Here is an 18,813-nt window from a genome sequence, read left to right as displayed (position 1 = left end):
TATGACGTCCTATCCCGAGCGCATGTGAGCGCAGCACGTTAAAGCGATTGCTTCAGTCTGTCTGTGTTGGTCTGTCAGTGAAACCAAATTGAAAATAATTCCTAACAGGAAACGCACTGTTTTTAAGGACGTCATAAAGGATACAAACAGGCACGAACAACTAATTTAACATGTCAAATAATGTGGTGTAAAAGACACTGCATCAACAGCGGTAAACTTCTGATTCGATGCTTTATGTTTAAAAAAGAATTATACAGCCTTTAAAACTTTTAATTTCAATTGAACTACAGACTTGGCATTTAATATGGAATATTATTGTTGTGGGGGTGAACTTACTTTTCAAGAGGACTTAGAACCAAAAGTTCATTGGAATTATGTTGAAATTATTCTAGATTTTGTTAATGTGACCTTTAAAAGAAACAAAAACCACATTTGACATTTCAAAGCAAATAAATTAATCATTGAAAGTGATGTAAACTGATATCGAACTCAATTCACGGACAGTACTGTGTTAAACTTCTGTACGTTTTCCAGAAGTATCTCTTTATTTTGCACATTAGCCAAATTTATTTTTAACCAAAACAAAAGTTAAATTACGACTGGGATTACGGACAGTAAAATTACAGTTCAGTACTTCGTGTAACCCCCACGAGCATTCAGGAGAGCACGTACATGTTGAGGCATGCTGTTCACGAGATTTGCCAAGGTTTGGACAGGAATCGCTTGCCATGCAGTGACAATAGTCTGCTGCAATTCACGCACAGAGGTGGGCTGCTGGTCCAAGTTGTCGATTTGACACGTTAATTCTGCCCACAAGTTCTCTATCGGATTCATATCCGGGGACATGGCAGGCCACTCCACATGTTCTACACCACGGTCAGCAAGAAAGTGTTGGATCATGCGAGCACGATGAGGCCGTGCATTGTCATCTTGGAAGACAAAGTTTCCTCGAAAGGCTGCACAAACAAATGGAAGCAATGTTTCTTCCAGAATGGCCCTGTGCTTGAACTGGTTCAGGTTTCCATTCAGAACAACCAGGTCAGTTTTGCCCCCTGCATGAAAAGCAGCCCAAACGGTCACCCCACCACCTCCAGCTTGGACTCTTGGCACTATACAATCTTCGTTGTGTGCTTCATGCACTTGTCTGCGCACTCGGATGCGGCCATCTTGACGATAGACCAGAAATCTAGACTTGTCACTGAAGATCATGTGATTCCAGTGTCCTGGCTGCCATTGACGGTGCTCTCTGGCCCACTGCAATCGGCGCTGGCGGTGTTGTCTGGTGAGACGTGGCTTTCTCAGGGGACGCCTGGCACAATAGCCTGCTTGAACCAGTCCTTGGTTGACTAGCCTTCTGGATACAAGCACATTTGTCAGTTGCTGCCACTCAGCCCTAAGCCGATTATCTGACTTGGTACTGCCATTGCGGACTAACCGGTGCAGCTGGCGATCATCTCTCCTTGTGGTTCTGCGTGGACGTCCTGGCCTCGGTATTGGAGTAGGGACACCCCTCTGAGCATTTCGTTTCAGGATCTTTGACACCTGACCTTGAGTGATGCCATACTGCCGAGCAATAGCACGCTGTTTCATGCCAGAATTTCGTAAAGCCACCACTAAATGGCAAACAGCATTGTCGAGTTGACGGACCATCTCCAGGGGAAGCGGCAATAACTTTTGTAGACGTGCAGCAGTTGTTTTCCACTAAAACAGAACGCAACCACCCTTATATACCCGATTGTGAAGCCAATCGTCAAATGTACCTGTCCGTACATTTTGTCACGCCACCTGTGATATAATCCTGTTATTGACTTCTTGCTGCGACAGACAATCAGTGACATGGTTCTTTTAACAAATAAATCACCGAAGCGTAAAAGAAACTCACCAGATTGATATACCGAGTTCAGAAAGTAAACCCAAGTCAAGAAAAACAAAATATTCCATATTAAATGCCAAGTCTGTGTATATATTTATATATATATATATACATACATATATATATAGTGCAGCGGCATAGCAAAAATTTAAGAAGAATTGTGCATTTTGTGATGGAAGCACCAAATTTGGCACAATGATAGAATGTTATATTTAGAACATTTTCAGATATGGAACCACTTTGAAATTCACCCAAGGTCGCCGCCATATTGGATTTCAAAATGGCGGCTTTAAAAATCTGTAACCCTTAGGGGGGGTGGCGGAAACAAATCCTACAGGCACAATTATTGCCCCATTCACCCTATATCTTTTCTAACATCAGTAGACACATTACAGCGGCGATTCTGAGCTCAAGGGAACATCTAGGGGTCTGGGGAGTGAAAAATTTGAAAATTTCGGCCAAAAATACCCCTAAAAGAGGTCATTTGGTGTCAAATTTCAGGGGGGGTCGTGTATTGTCCTGTAGATAAAACATGCTGGTCCGTTGATTAACCCCTAATTAAACGACTTTTTTGTTTGTTTGCTCCATCCAGGTTTCAATCATGTCGAAGCAGTTCAAGTTAGTTCATGTTACCAAGCATGTAACTTCAACGCCAAAGACGCCACTGGACTGGGAACTCTGTGTTCTGTGTCAAGTTGATATAGGAGAGTCCCTACAGTGTCCTGCTGTCACGAAAAGAACTGATGCAGGTGCTGGATACAAGACACTTGAAGACAATCTATCAGCATTCAATAAACTAGGCAAGCTGCCACAAGACGTGGACTTGCAACGACTGGATGAAGGCCAAGGGATAGCTGCCACTCTAGCTGCCCACCAAGCCAAGTGGCACAAGTCATGCAGGGTGAAATATAACACTACCAAGCTACAGCGGGTACAGAAGAGAAGTCATTCAGAGGGAAGCCCTATCCCCAGTACAATCACAGATAAGTACAAGCTTACTAGGTCTCAGGCAGCTTGTGTTGATAGCATATGCGACAATTTGTGCTTCTTCTGCCAGCAAGAGCTTGGTTTGGAGTTTCATCAAGCAGCGACATTGGAACTAGATAAACACGTTCGCAAGGCTGCAGAGTTTCTTCAGGATACCACTTTGTTAGCCCAACTGAGTGCTGGGGACATGGTCGCAAGAGAGGCCAAGTACCATAAGAAATGTTTGACATCCCTATACAACCGCGTGAGGGCAGCAAAAAAGCTTGCTGAGCAAAGCCAGAGCACGGTAGATGTCATTTCAGCAATAGTCCTTGCTGAACTGGTAACGTACATAGAGGAAACTGCTAAAGAAGAAGACACTGCTCCTGTATTCAAAATGGCAGACCTCACCAAGCTCTACACAATGAGAATGGAACAGTTCGGAGTTGTGCTGGAAACACGAGTCCATACAACCAGACTCAAGGAGCATATCCTGGCACACTTCCCTGATCTGCAGGAGCACAGGCAGGGAAGAGATGTCCTGCTGGTGTTTCAGGAAGACATTGGCAGTGCATTAGCCAAGGCATGTCAACATGATATTGACAGTGATGTTGTGCACCTGGCACGAGCTGCAGGGATTATAAGGAAGGATATGTTCCAGTCATCTCAGCCTTTCAATGGGTCCTTCTCAAACAAATGTCAAGAAGAGTCTGTGCCACAACTGCTGCTGACAATGGTCTCCATGATTTTAGAGGGCGCAGGCATCAAAGATCAGGCATGTCAGTCATCGGCATCGGCGTCTGTGACAATAGCTCAACTTCTCAAATACAACAGTGTGAAGCATGAGAGGAGAGGTGCAGGCACAGACGTACGACACAGCATTAGTCAAGAGACTCCTTTGCCAATATATCTTGGCTTGATGCTTCATGCCCATACGAGAAAGAGGGAACTGGTTGACACATTATCTGGACTAGGGATCAGCATTGCCTATGATAGAGTGCTACGGATCTCTGCAGAGCAGGGGAACGGGGTCTGTCAGCGCTTTCGGGCGGAGAAGGTGGTCTGTCCCCCAAAGCTCCGCGGTGGAGTGTTCACCACATCAGCTGTGGATAATATAGACCACAATCCCAGTTCCACGACAGCACACGACTCCTTCCACGGAACTGGTATTTCATTGATACAACATCCAGACTATGACAATCAAGGCACAGACCGAGGTATTGTCATCATCGGGGGTGTCTCAAATGTCAAGACTGTGGAGGACCTTCCACGGTATTACACAGATGTACAACCAGTTAGTTCACTTGCCAAAAGCCACCCTGTACCAGCTGGAACCCAGGCGTCGCTGCAGAGGAATCCTGCACAAGCTGAACTGGATAAAGAGAAGAGGTGGCTCCAGACTGTGAAGGATGCATGTGACAGTGGTGACACACAGAATCCAGGAAACATTTCTTGGGCTGCACATCACGCAGAGAACCAATCGGCCAAGGATACTAGTATCACAGTCACACCCACTGCCTTGCTTCCCCTCTTCCATGACCAAGCCCACTCAGTGGCAATGATCCGCCATGCCATGGATGTCGTGAAAGCAGCGATCAATGAGCTAAACCCTGGACAGATACCCGTCGTCACACTGGACCAACCACTTTATGCGATCGCCAAGCAGGTGCAATGGAACTGGCCAGACACACATGGTGAAGATCTCTTTGTGGTCATGCTGGGTGGTCTACACACAGAGATGGCAGCTTTGAAGACAGCAGGAGACTGGCTGCAAGACAGCGGTTGGACACAGGCATTGGTTCAGGCAGAGATAGCAACAGCTGGCACAGCAGACTCCTTCTTGCGTGCAGCTCACGTCAGCCGTACAAGACGCGCCCACCAAGTAACTGTTGCTGCCCTACACATACTGCAGCATCGTGCATATGACATATACAACGAAAGAGCAACTGCAAGAGATGAGGAACCATTGGAGTTCGAGGCATGGTGTGACCAGAGAGCAGCGGCATGTCCACAGTTTCAGTACTGGGCCACTGTACTTAACCTGGAGCTCTGTATACTCCTCTACATACGTTCACTGAGAGAGTCCAACTTCACGCTGTACATGGACACCCTACCAGAGCTAGCTGCATTGGGCCATATCCACTATGCTCGCTGGTTACCAGTCCACATCAGGGACATGGTTGGCATTGCAGAGAAACACCCAGATGTTGCTGCCAAGTTCCATGCGGGGCACTTCACATCCAAGAAGACTAGGCATGCTTTCTCCGCCATCTCCCTAGACCAGGCTCATGAACAAAACAATGCCACGGTCAAAGGCGATGGCGGGGCAGTGGGCCTAACTGAAAATCCAAGTGCCCTTCGACGGTGGATGGTGGCTGGCCCCGAAGTTGCTCGGGTCATCACAGAATTTGAGACCTCACAGCAACTGCGCCAAAGGGGAGAGCACACCCACCACCATGAGCAAACCGACAGTGTGCAGAAGAAGTTCGTCCAAGATGTCCGTGTTATTGTTACGGACAAGATTGTTACGGACACGACTTAAGATGTTGCTTGACCGAGCGGAATGGCCGCCGTGTTCGCACAGGTTACCCGATTCTTCCCCAACTCACCCGATTCCACTCGAACGTTGGCCGAATCGCGCTACGCTAAATCAATGAAGGAAAGGACACAACGGCTGGGATAAATGCAACGACACAAGGGGTACAGTTCTCAAGACCTCCAGAGGAGGATATAATTGGTGATGCAGAAACGGGTAGATTACACGGTAAGAGGTAAAGCACAGAAAAGATGGGCACTTAGACACAGTCTTATCTATCCCCGACAGACCACAGACAAACGGGACAAGACTGACTTACACAGGGATTGATGGCGGGGAAGGACAGGCAGTCGATAGCACAAGGTGCACCTTGGCTCAGGGACAGGATACAGCACGGTCCAGTAGATGCAGGGAGGTGTCACAGCGCTCGGTTGGTGCCAATCTTCCATGCAATCACAGGGTGTGATACCGTCTCGAGCTTTGCAGGTCGTGGCAAGAAAACAGCATGGGCAGTATGGGAAACTTTTCCAGAAGTGACCAATGCATTCCTGGACCTGGCATCTGCACCAAGTGAGATCTCTGAGGATACACTGGCAACCCTGGAGAGATACGTAGTGCTTCTGTACGACCGCACATGCACATGTTCTGAGGTGAATCTGGCAAGAAAGAAACTCTTTGCAAAGAAATCTCGATCCATTGAAGCAATACCTCCAACACAGGCCGCCCTAGTACAACACGTGAAGAGAGCAACTTACCAGGGTGGACATTGTTGGGGACAGTCTCTTGTCCCACACTGCTATCTCCCATCACCATGTGACTGGGGGTGGGTGGACAATGACGGACAGTTCGATCCTCTGTGGACAACACTACCAGAAGCTGCCAAATCCTGCTATGAACTCATCTGTTGTGGGTGCGAAAAAGGTTGCAGTGGGAGATGCAAGTGCAAGAAAGCGGCTCTGAAATGCACAGCACTGTGTGCCTGTGATGGTGACTGCTCACATTGAGTTGGAACGGTGACACTTGGCATGACTTGATGCAATACGCTCGCTAGTTCTCTTGCTGAACGTGTGTATACAATGTACGTAATATGGGATTATCAGTTGCTTATGTGCATTAAAACATATTTCAATACAACCATTCAATTCATTGACCTCAGAAATGTACATCTAGACACCAGAATCAAGTATCTAGCTGGCATAGAACCAGAGATATCGGTCAGCAGATTTTCGGAAGCCGCCATCTTGAAATCCAATATGGCGTCAGTAAATCAACTTCTAAGTAGAACCATTCAATTCCTTGACCTCAAGTTTGTACATCCAGACACTAAAATCAAGGCTGTAGCTGGTATAGAACCAGAAATATTTGTAATTAAAGATTTTTAAGCCGCCATTTTGAAATCCAATATGGCGGCCACATTGGGGTGAATTCCAAAGTGGTTCCATATCTGAAAATGTTCTCCATATAATATTTTATCATTCTGCCAAATTTGGTGCTTCCATCACAAAATGCACAATCGGTTTGCTATGCCGCTGCACTAATACTGTATATATATATATATATATATATATATATATATATATATATATATATATATATATATATATATATATATATATATATATATATATATATCGAACGCAATGATGTCACCGCCACGTGTGTCTGCCTTGCCTGCCAATCTCCGAGGGGGCCATCTTACAGTGGTCATTTTATACATGTTAATTGAGATACTGTCACAAGTGTATGCAAAACTCACAGTTACGGACAAGTGGATACCTCAGATAATGTTACCGTGTGGCAGGCAGTGCTGATCGCTCCCATTAAGGTGCAGCAGTAGCTATATGGCACACCTTAATGGCAGTTCCCCACTGACGGTATTCGTGGCCAAAAATATTGTTACCCTTGCACTTTTTTCAAATAATGCAACATTTCTCACAGAAAATTGTTGAAATTAAAACTTATTTGGTATCCACAAATACAACATGACCAAAAGTATGCGGACACCTCTTCAAATTAGTGGATTCGGCTTTTTCAGCCACACCCATTGCTGACAGGTATATGCAGTGATGTGAAAAAGTAAGTACACCCCATGTAAAGTTTTGACTTTTTCAACATAATTCAACGTACAGCTATTTGATCTTCATTTCAACAATATTGATAGATAAAGGTGATATAATATAACAAATATCATGAAACATTTACGTTTTGAAGTCCATTGTATCTATCTATAATTCCAGTAATCTCTGTGTGTCTGTGTGTCTGTGTGTCTGTGTGTCTGTGTGTCTGTGTGTCTGTGTGTCTGTGACCGCTGTTTCTCGACAACCACGGGTCCGATATACTTGAAACTTGCCAGGTATATTGCTGGGGACCCGAGGATGTGCCTTTTCAAGGTTTTAAATTAATCGGACAAGTACTTACCGAGCTATGGCGATTTAGCCGTTCGCCGTTCGCTTTGGCGTTGCGAATGGACCAAACCATTCATGTAAATAGAGGGGGGGGGGGGGGGGGTTCTGTGGTCGTTCGCTTTGGCTTTGCGAATGGACCAAACCATTCATGTAAATAGAGGGGGGGGGGTTCTGTGGTCGTTCGCTTTGGCTTTGCGAATGGACCAAACCATTCATGTAAATAGAGGGGGGGGGGGGGGGTTCTGTGGTCGTTGCGAATGGACCAAACCATTCACATCGAATCATCGAATCACATCGAATGGACCAAACCGTTCGCTTTGGACCAAACCATTGCATGTAAATAGAGGGGGGGGGTTCTGTGGTCGTTGCGAATGGACCAAACCATTCATGTAAATAGAGGGGGGGGGGGGTTCTGTGGTCGTTACTGCCACGTGGTTTCAAAGTTTTTTTTTTGTTGTTGTTGTTTGCACGCATGTTTTTTTGCACCCACGTACGGGCACGCCCTAGGATGTTTACACACACACCCCGACACAAATTTTTTTTTTTTTTTTTTTTTGGCAAGGAACGGGCACCCACGTACGGGCACGTCCTAGCTTATATATAGTACGGGCATGCCCTAGTAATTTAAATAAACATAAATGCAAATTTCGCACGTGGAAAAAGTAAGTACACCCTTGGCTCTAATAGGTGATATTGCCCCCTTTGGCAGAAACAACCTCAAGTAGGCGTTTCTTATAACTGTCTACCAGTCTCTGACATCGACTGGGAGAAATTTTTGCTCACTCCTCCATGCAGAGTTATTTCAGCTGTGCGATGATTGAGGGGTTTCTTGCATGCACAGCTCGTTTCAAATCCCCCCACAACATCTCGATGGGATTTAGATTCGGGCTTTGACTTGGCCATTCCAGAACCCTCCATTTCATTCTTTTCAGCCATTCCTTGGTGGATTTACTGGTATGTTTAGGGTCATTGTCATGTTGCAAGGTCCACCTTCGGTTGAGCTTCAACTTTCCGACAGATGGCCTCACATTATCCTCAAGCACCCTCTGGTACAATGAAAAATTCATAGTGGATTCTATGATGGTGAGCTGCCCAGGCCCTGATGCAGCAAAGCTGCCCCAAACCATAATATTTCCACCACCATGCTTTCCAGTTGGTATCAGGTTCTTGTGGTCAAATGCTGTCTTTGGTTTTCGCCAAACATGTCTTCTGGTAATGTGGCCAAATAGCTCTACCTTTGACTCATCTGTCCAGAGCACATTGTTCCAGAAGTGCTGTTCTTTGCCAAGGTGTTCATTGGCAAACTTTAGTCTTGTCCTGATGTTCTTTCTGGACAGCCAAGGTTTCCTCCTGGCACACCTCCCATGTAGATCAAATTTGTGCAGCCTCTTTCTAATGTTAGACTCGTGCACTTTGACATCAACAGTGGCAAGAGCTACCTGTAGGTCCCGTGATGACATTCTGGGGTTCTTAAGAGACTTCTGTCAGCATCTTGCGGTCTGCTCTCGGGCTGAACTGGGTGGGGCGGCCTGGCCTGAACAAGTTGGCAGTTGTTTGGAATCTTCTCCACTTGTAGATGATCTTCTGGACAGTCGAATGATTGATTTCAAATTGTTTGGAGATCTTTTTTAATCCCTTCCCAGACTCGTAGGCATCTATAACCTTCTTCCTCAAGGCCTCAAGAGAGCTCTTTTAATCTAGGCATGGTGACGCCGCACACTTCAACAACAAAGAGCAAACCAAACGAAATGTCTGAGGTTTAAATAAGACAGGTTCCTCCAAGATCCTCTCTGACGATGTTCTAATCATTTGCACCTGAGCTGGTGCACCTGATTCTAATTTTAGGTATTTTAAGTAGTGATAAATGTAGGGGTGTACTTACTTTTTCCACATGCGAAATTTGCATTTATTTTTATTTAAATTATGCAATGGACTCCAAAATGTAAATGTTTCATGATATTTGTTATATTATATCACCTTCATCTATCAATATTGTTGAAATGAAGATCAAATAGCTGTATGTTGAAATATGTCGAAAAAGTCAAAACTTTACATGGGGTGTACTTACTTTTCACGTGACTGTATAATCAAGCACACAGCTATGCAATCTCCATAGACAAACATTGGTAGTAGAATGGGCCATACTGCAGAGCTCAGTGACTTTCAACGTGGCACCGTCATAGGATGCCACCTTTCCAACAAGTCATTTTGTCAAATTTCTGCCCTGCTATAACTGCCCCGGTCAAATAAGTGCTGTTATTGTGAAGTGGAAACGTCTAGGAGCAACAACAGCTCAGCTTCGAAGTGGTAGGCCACACAAGCTCACAGAACAAAACCGCCGAGTGCTGAAGTGCATGGTGTGTAAAAATCGTCTGTCCTCGGTTGCAACACTCACTATCGAGTTACAAACTGCCTCTGGAAGCAACGTCAGCACAACAACTGTTTGTCGGGAGCTTCATTAAATGGGTTTCCATGGCGGAGCAGTCGCACACAAGCCTACGATCACCATACGCAATGCCAAGCGTCGGCTGGAGTGGTGTAAAGCTCATCGCCATTGGACTCTGGAGCAGTGGAAATGTGTTTTCTGGAGTGATAAATCACGCTTCACCATCTGGCAGTCCGACGGGCGAATCTGGGTTTTGCGGATGCCAGGAGAATGCTTCCTGCCCGAATGCATAGTGCCATCTGTTATGTTTGGTGGAGGAGGAATAATGGTCTGGGGCTGTTTTCCATTGTTCTGGCTAAGCTCCTTAGTTCCAGTGAAGGGAAATCATAACGCTACAGCATACAATGACCTTCCAGATGATTGTGTGCTTCCAACTTTGTGGCAACAGATTGGGGAAGGCCCTTTCCCGTTTCAGCATGACAATGTCACCCGTACACAAAGCGAGGTCCATACAGAAATTGTTTGTCGAGTTTGGTGTGGAAGAACTTGACTGGCCTGCACAGAGCCCTGACCTCAACCCCCATCGAACACCTTTGGGATGAATTGGAACGCCGACTGCGAGCCAGGCCTAATCGCCCAACATCAGTGCCCGGCCTCACTAATGCTCTTGTGGCCACACCCATTGTCACTCTGAAGTGGCCACTCTGAAGTCACACTTGCTCATTCTTACTCTGAAATTTTCAACTGAAGGCATATTTACTCGGCCTCCAAGGCCAATCTTTTCAGGCCTCAAATTTGAGGGATACAGACAGATCTTTCAAAGGTGGTCAAAATCTTTGCTTTATGCCACGTGGAATATGCGATACGAATCTTGTGTAAGGCTTTGCCTGTCTGCAGATGGTCCTTTTCCTTGCTTTTCCCGTCACTAGGGACAGGTACTTTTCCTTTCTATTGACGTCATTGGGGATGGGTGCTTTTCCTTGCTTTTTGTTAAAGCTGGACTAGACAGCTCAAATGTGTGTGTGTGTGAACATTAGAAATAATTATGGCAACAAGCAAACTTGTCGAAAATGCAAACAACACGCAATAGAATTGCATCTCATGCATAACAAGAATGCAAATAGCCTGCAACCACACCTTTTAAAATGGAACTTGTAGGTTTTATACATGTATAAATAATTAAAGGTGGTATGCCCAGAGCGGTGATGGTAACGTGTATATAAATTAACAAACAAGAAAGATGTCATGCATAGCAATACTTGCGAATTCTGAAGAACTTGGGAATTTAGAAAATTTGACCTATCACGTATTTTACATGACTCAATGTTGTGCGTAACAATTTTGTTTGAAACTTTTTCTAATTGTATCATAGGTGTTTTACATCTTTTGGATGACATTGACATTTGACTTATTTTGACCAGATTTTCTTCACATAAACTACACATGCAAATAAGCTGTGTAAGTTCCAATCTGATATGTTAAAAAATTCCTGACATTTGGTAGTAACAAAATGCCAAAAATATCCTATTTGATTATAATGGTGTGAAATTGTTGTCATGGACACCGTTTTCTCTATGCCACATGGGGCCTTTCTTTATGCCAAGTGCGGCTTTTCTCCATGCCACCAACCAAGGTTACCAGAACCTGAAATAAAGGAAAAAAAGAAAGGGAAAATTCATTAATAATTACATTTTATTTTGCACTATCTTGGCATAATACTGAGGTGGCTTATCAATGGGGGGCCTTTTGATTATGGCCTTAAGACGACGTTACTGACTGTCTTCCGGGTCAGATCGTGTGTAGTTCAATCTTTGACTTTATGCATTTGTTTTTTGTTTTTTTTAGCGTAGAAAGTTGTACAAGTGATTTTCCATGGCTTCTAAGGACAGTGGTGCTAAGACATAATGTGTGATTTAAAAAAAATGTAAATTGGGACCTCTGCATCGGGATTCGGCTGCGGGACCTTCGCAGAATGGCTTGGGTGCGTATTGAGTGGTCTGAGAAAGATCACGGTACAGCCCGTGTGCATGAAAGGAGTGCGAGTGTGCATGGGAGAGTAGCATGGCCTGAGAGAGTGAGTGTGAATGGTTGTGAGATGGAAGTTCAGTCATTCACACAACTGGGTCTCACTATCAGCCATGATCTTTCTTGGGCAAACCACATTTCAAAGGTGGCCTCCAAAGCTGGCCACCGACTGGGCATCCTGCATTGTACAAAGTCCTTTATTGGCACACCTGAACTTATTTCCACCTATAAGGCCTTCATCCACAGCTGGATGGAATACAGCTCTCTCCTATGGTGTCTCCTGCCTCACACCTTGCTTAGCTTGATGCCGTGGAGACCAAGTCCTTCAGGATTATTGGAATTTTCCACGATGTTTGTCTGTTTGTCTGTCTGTATGTCAGTCACATACAGGTCACAATTGTCAACCGATCTTCACGATACTTCAACAAATGGTAGCGTTGGTCATAAGTAAGAAGCCTATTGTTTTTTTGGGGTGAAAAGGTCAATAGATCAACATAGGCCAAAGGTCACCAACTTTGTAAAATTTCTAAAATCCTCAATTTTAATCCGATTGACTTGAAATTTTAAGAGGATTTGCATATATGGTCACTGAATTCAACCACCACGTATTCTGAGGTCAACATAGGTCAAAAGGTCAACATAGGCCAAACGGTCAACATAGGCCAAATTTCTAAAATCCTCAATTTTATCTGATTAACTTGAAATTTTAAGAGGACTTGCATATCTGGTCACTGAATTCAACCATCAAGTATTTTTGAGGTCAACATAGGCCAAAAGGTCAACATGGGCCAAGTTTCTAAAATCCTCAATTTTCATCCAATTAACTTGAAAGTTGAAGAGGATTTGCATATCTGGTCACTGAATTCAACCACCAATAATTTTTGAGGTCAACATCGGCCAAAAGATCAGCATAGGCCAAACTTCTAAATCCTCAATTTTCATCTGATTGACTTGAAATTTTAAGAGGATTTGCATACCAGGTCACTGAATTCAACCACCAATAATTTTTGAGGTCATCATAGGCCAACATCTTATTTTAGGGATTTCGCAAGTATCGTGCTATGCACGACATATTTCTTGTTTGTTTGTCTGTCTGTCTGTGAACACAATATCTCAAAAAGTTGTGGATGGATTCAGACAAAATTTCGTGGAAAGGTAGGGTGCGTGACGAGGACAAATCGAATTTATTTTGTTGAAGATCTGTGAACGAATCCAGACACAAGAGTTATTTAATTACCCTGCGCTCACGAAGCGAAAGGTGGCGGAGGCAAAAAGCAAGGAATAGCATTCCAGTACGTACCTACGTACGTACGTGCGTGTCTGCATTTAAAAAAAATCATTTTCTCGGCAACCGTTGGTCTGATTGACATGAAGTTTTCACCATAGGAGGGACTCCTCCTGTAGAATATCTTAGTGAATATTATGACGTCACAGGTCACGTGGTACGGGCGCCATCTTGGAAAAACCAAAAAACTTTGCACCTCTATATCTCAACACCCGCTGCACAGAAATAATTGAGACAGGTCTCATTGCAAATAACTCTCCATGCGGAATATAATATGTGAATGATGACGTCATAGGTTCCGCCGTTATGACGTCATAATTCGACAAATAAAAAACTATCCGATCAGGATGAAATTTCTTGAGCATCTTCTTGGTATAAATTGATTCAGAAATAAAATTATAATGACGTCGTAGTTCACGTGGTACGGCCGCCATATTGTTTTGAGTGTAAAGCCTGAAAAACCGCTAAAATCCAATTTTCTCCAAAACGACTGAACAGATCAAGGCCAATCTTTTCTGACAGAATCGCATACCCATGACGAACAAAAAAGTCAGCGAGCATGATGTCATGCATCACACGTTTTCAGAGTTTTAACGTTTTTAAGCATAAACTTTTAAAACCTAGCTCTTCCCTCATTTTTGATCCTATCGAGGGGAAACTTCACAGATGTGTTCATCATATCAGTTGACTGACATGACCTTTTGGAATTTGCGAAAGGTGACGTGGTTTGGCAGATATTAATAATTAAACGGAAATATTAAAAAAATTATAACTCTTGAACTGCTTCATTGATCGACGTGAAACTTTATATATAGTAGAGGTAATGAAGTGTAACAAGTGTGCAAAATTTCAAGATGATTGGATGTATGGTCTGGAAGCTAGAAGTTGTTATTGCGTGAGGAAGAAGAGTCTTCTAGAGTGGGCATGGAATGAATTAGCACACTGCACATGACGAGCAGGCAAAGTACGGAGCGACCTCACGGGGTCATTTTGACCTCAAATAAAATTCTGATTTCAGATTTGTCAATCGCTGAGGTATATTAACACACGACCAAAACAGATTTGGTGAAATTCCGACGATTTTTGACGAAAATATAACATTTGTGTCTGCATTTCAGTAAAGTAAAGTGTGTGCCGGGTCAGCATTTTAAAAATTGAAACGTGGCTCATTGTAAATAACTCCATATGGGGAATAGGTGCTGTTAACGATGATGTCATTGGTATCATAATTATGACGTCAAAATTCGACAGAGACAACGCTTAGTCTGATCAGTTTGAAATTTATTGAGCATGATATATGCAACAATTATTTAGAGAATATAAACTTATGATGTCTTCGCTCACGCAGTCTGGCAGCCATATTGGATCAAAAAAAAAGAAACGTTCAAAAATAGAAGAGTTGGCTCACACCAAGTTGACTGCGCAGGGTAAGTATTCTATGAATACCATCTAGTTTATATAAGTAATCAACCACCTGAATCAATACTTCATAGAAGCACCTTTGGCAGCAATTACAGCTTCAAGTCTTCTTGGGTGTGTCTGTATCAGGAACGCCGACTTGTTGTTTGCATTTTTCCCAATGCAAATGCGATTTGTTCGCTTTGCACATCTAGATTTGGAGAGTTTCTCCCATTCTTCCTTGCATATTTGCTCAAGATCTGTCAAGTTGGATGGGGAGTGTCTGTGAAAACACATATTTTTGGGTCTTTCCACAGAATTTCAATGAGTTTCAAATCTGGGCTTTGCTGGACCATTCAAGGACTTTCACATTCTTGCTCTGAAGCCATTCCGATGTTGCTTTGGCTGTATGTTTGGGGTCATTGTCCTGTTGCAACGTAAATCTTCACTGCAATCTAAGGTCTTTTGCACTCTGAAGCAGGTTCTCATCAAGGATTTGCCTGTATTTGGCTCCATTCATTGTTCCCTCTATCCTTACAAGTCTCCCAATCCCTTCCGCTGAAAAGCATCGCCATTGCATGATGCTGCCACCACCATGCTTCACGGTAGATAATGTATTAGATGGATGATGAGATGTGCTCAGTTTCAGCCAGATGTAGCGCTTTGCATTCAGACTAAAGAGTTCCATTTCCATCTCATGAGACCACATAATCTTTTGCCTCCTGCTCTAAGACTTCACGTGCCTTTTTGCAAACTCCATGTATGTTGTCATGTGCCTTTTTTCTCAGGAGTGGCTTCTGTCTGGCCACTCTCCCATAAAGCCTAGATAATCCCATAAACCCATGGAACTCTGCAGTTCTGTCAGAGTGGTCATTGGCTTGGTTCTATATCACCTCCCTGAATATGGTCCTTCTTGCCCGTTTGCTCAATTTGGTCAGACGGCCAGCTCTAGGAAGAGTCTGGGTAGTTCCATATTCTTTCCATTTCCTAATAATGGAGCTCACTGTGCTCTTGGGAACTTTCAACACCATAGAAATTGTTTTATATCCTTTCCCAGATCTATGCCTCCTCTCAATTATATCTCGGAGTTCTACGGACCGTTCCTTGGACTTCAGGGTAGAGTTTCTGCTCTGACATGCACTGTCAACTGTGAGACCTTATTTATAAAGGTGTTTCTTTCTAAAATATGTCCAATCAATTGACACATTTGTCCACAGGTGGGCTCCAATCAAGTTGCACAGACATCGCAAGGATGATCATCAGAAATTGGATGCACCTGAGCTCAATTTGGAGTGTCATAGCAAAGGGGTTGAAAACGTATTGACTCAAGACATTTCATCTTTTTATTTTTCAGTATTTTAAAAAATATTCCAAAAGAAAAAATCCACTTTGACATTATGGGGTATTACCTGTCGATCAGTGACAAAAAATATCTCCATTTAATCCACTTTTAATTCAGGCTCTAACACAACAAAATGTGAAAAACGTCGAGGGGTGTGAATACTTTCTGAAGGCATTGTATGTGATAGAAACTTATTTTTGTGTGCTGAAATGACTTACAAATACTTCCTCTGTCTCTTTTCGTCAACAGGGATTGTTCGTGCAAAGGCTCTTTTTGGTAGGCGTGAACACGCAGCCTTTTGAGTCATCATTATTAAATTCATTGCTTCAGCAGGAGAGCATCCAGCATGGGGATATACTCCAGTGGAATTTCTTTGATACCTTTTTCAACCTTACAGTCAAGCAGGTGCTCTTTCTTGACTGGTTGAAAGACAAATGCTCCAATGCCAGGTTCATTTTTAATGTTGATGACGATGTCTTTGTTAATACGGACAACGCAGTGGCATTCTTACTTCATCGCCAGCAAACACAACCAGAAAGGCAGCACCTCTACGCAGGCATGATCATTCACAATGTGGGACCTATCCGAATGGAAGGCAGCAAGTGAGTATATGCTCTTTTGTGCTGTAAAATAAACAGTTATATAATTTAATTATTCATATATATGCAGGAAAATGCATTAGAATGTAGTTTAACAAAAATTTTATTTTTAATTTAATCAAATTTTAAACAAAGGTGACCACGTTTAACAAGACCGATAGTTTACAACCGCATAGCCAGGCTTCTTTCATACTTTAGTTGAAGAGGATAGTACAATAGTACATATGCCCTGGGTGAGGATATGGTATTAATATATCAAAATATAATGTTAAATCACGATTGTAATGAGATATCAAACCAGCGAGCCATCATAATCTGTTCACTTCCGGATTCGGGAGCATGGTCCGTGTCGATCGCATTTCAAAACTAGAATAGCACTCGGTAGAGAGCAAACTTCCACCAGGCTGAACAGTTTATGTTTTGTATTCACTGAAAGGCCGGATCTGGATTTGGACCTGAACCAAAATCTAATCGGCTTGTTCTCGTCACCGAACCAACTCATCCACCATGTTTTGTCATAACTCATCCCTAACTTTTTTTAAACCATGTTATATATCGCTTTTCGCCCGATCTCTCAATGGTGAAGAATCACTTAAAAATTAAATAATTCTCGTATCCGAATCTATATTCAGATATTCACCAACATAGAATCGATTAGTCCTTGTCGCACAACCAAACCTCTCCAACAAGTTTCACTTAAATCCGTCCAAAATTTTTGAGATATCCTGCTATATATCGGTTTTGGCCCTATCTCCCAATGGTGAAGAATCACTTAAAAAATTCTACCAGCCGGATCCAAATCCGGATCTTCACCAAAATCTAATCATTTCGTCCTTGTCACATATACTACCTTTCTCCCAAATTTCGTTTGAATCCATCCACAACTTTTTGAGATATCTTGTTCACAGACAGACAAACAAACAGATAGACAGGGGTGAAAACATAGCCTCCATCCACCTTTGGTGACGGAGGTAACTGGAACAGGTCTCGGTAGAGCGCATACCTCCGCCACACCAAACAAAACTAGAACGCCACACAGTGGAGAACATACCTCTGCCAGTTGAACAGTTGACGTTTTGTATCCCAGATGAAACGAGAAAATCACAATACAGAATCACGTTTAATCAAAATCATCCGTCCACAACTTTTTGAGATATCCTGCTTTGTATTGTTTTTGGCTCTATCTCCCAATGGTGAAGAATCACTTAAAACCGGATCCAGATCCGGATCTTCACCAAAATATCATAATTTCTTCCTTGTCACACACACAATCTGTCCACCACGTTTCGTCCAAATCCGTCCATAACATTTTGAAATATCCTGCTATATGTTGGCTTTAGCCCAATCACTCAATGGTGAAGAATCACTTAAAAAATTAAATAATTCTCATATCCGAATCCATATTGAGATCTTCACCAAAATCGAATCGAATCCTCTTTATCAGACACCCAACCTGTCCACCAAGTTTCGTCCAAATCTGTGCATAACTTTTTGAGATAGCTAGCTATATGTTGGTTTTAGCCCAATCACTCAATGGTGAAGAATTCTGCCATGTCACCCAACCTGTCCCTGTGTTGTCCCTGTGTTGGGTCAGACACCCAACCTGTCCACCGGATATGAGAATTATTTACATTTTTAAAAAAGTGATTCTTCACCATTGAGTAAATATATATTATATATTTACTCAATGGTGAAGAATCACTTAAAAAATTAAATAATTATCATATCCGAATCCTTATTGAGATCTTCACCAAAATCGAATCGAATCGTCTTCATCAGACACCCAACCTGTCCACCAAGTTTCGTCCAAATCCGTGCATAACTTTTTGAGATATCTAGCTATATGTTGGTTTTAGCTCAATCACTCAATGGTGAAGAATCACTTAAAAAATTAAATAATTCTCATATCCGAATCCATATTGAGATCTTCACCAAAATCGAATCGAATCCTCTTTATCACACACCCAACCTGTCCACCAAGTTTCGTCCAAATCCGTC

General features: G+C 43.1%; 1 protein-coding gene across 1 annotated transcript in view; it reads left to right on the top strand.

Annotated features, from left to right (window-relative positions):
- LOC137419026 (N-acetyllactosaminide beta-1,3-N-acetylglucosaminyltransferase 3) overlaps window positions 1-18,813 on the top strand; it is a 63,650-nt gene that overhangs the window by 30,442 nt on the left and 14,395 nt on the right. Inside the window, exon 2 of the mRNA XM_068105203.2 lies at window positions 16,466-16,818. Coding sequence (XP_067961304.2) covers window positions 16,466-16,818 — 353 coding nt within the window. The remainder of the gene's footprint in view (window positions 1-16,465; window positions 16,819-18,813) is intronic.

The sequence above is a fragment of the Myxine glutinosa genome, chromosome 1 (genome assembly GCF_964187855.1).
Source record: "Myxine glutinosa chromosome 1, kmMyxGlut1.1, whole genome shotgun sequence".
Taxonomy (NCBI): domain Eukaryota; kingdom Metazoa; phylum Chordata; class Myxini; order Myxiniformes; family Myxinidae; genus Myxine; species Myxine glutinosa.
Note: the sequence above shows the minus strand (reverse complement) of the source record. Positions and strands in the feature narration are given on the sequence as shown.